General features: G+C 63.7%; 1 protein-coding gene across 1 annotated transcript in view; it reads left to right on the forward strand.

Moving 5' to 3' along the window:
* PPL (periplakin) overlaps positions 1–397 on the forward strand; it is a gene marked incomplete at its 5' end in the record, with an annotated part of 17,284 nt that overhangs the window by 2,514 nt on the left and 14,373 nt on the right. Inside the window, 2 exons of the mRNA XM_010134731.1 lie at positions 167–208; positions 303–389. Of these exons, the coding sequence (XP_010133033.1) occupies positions 167–208; positions 303–389 (129 nt within the window). The remainder of the gene's footprint in view (positions 1–166; positions 209–302; positions 390–397) is intronic.

The following is a 397-nucleotide window of genomic DNA, read 5'->3' on the forward strand; positions in this document are numbered from 1 at the left end:
TTTGGCTGAGCGCCCAGCCCCACATCTCCCCTCGGAGCTCAGCACCGACTCTGGCTTTCTGAGGCAAACCCCACAAACCCCGCATCCCCTCCACCATCGAGCCCCCAGCAGACCACTGCTCCCCAGAGGCGTGCTGCTAACTTCTGCCTTGCTTCTCCATTCCCAGGAGTACACAAGTGACTTCCAAGCCAAATACCAGACGCTGCTGGTGAGAGACCTCGGGGGTGCCAGGGTCAGAGCCGTCTTGCGGGGACCTCTGCAGAGGAGCTGTGGACTGAGCTCTCCCCTCTGACCCTCCCCAGGCCGCCTCGCAGCAGCGGCAGCAGGATCTGCACTCCCTGCAGGACTACATGCAGCGCTGCACCAACAAGCTCTACTGGCTGGGCGCGGCCGCGCA

Source organism: Buceros rhinoceros, unplaced genomic scaffold, assembly GCF_000710305.1.
Source record: "Buceros rhinoceros silvestris isolate BGI_N320 unplaced genomic scaffold, ASM71030v1 scaffold24054, whole genome shotgun sequence".
Lineage (NCBI taxonomy): Eukaryota > Metazoa > Chordata > Aves > Bucerotiformes > Bucerotidae > Buceros > Buceros rhinoceros.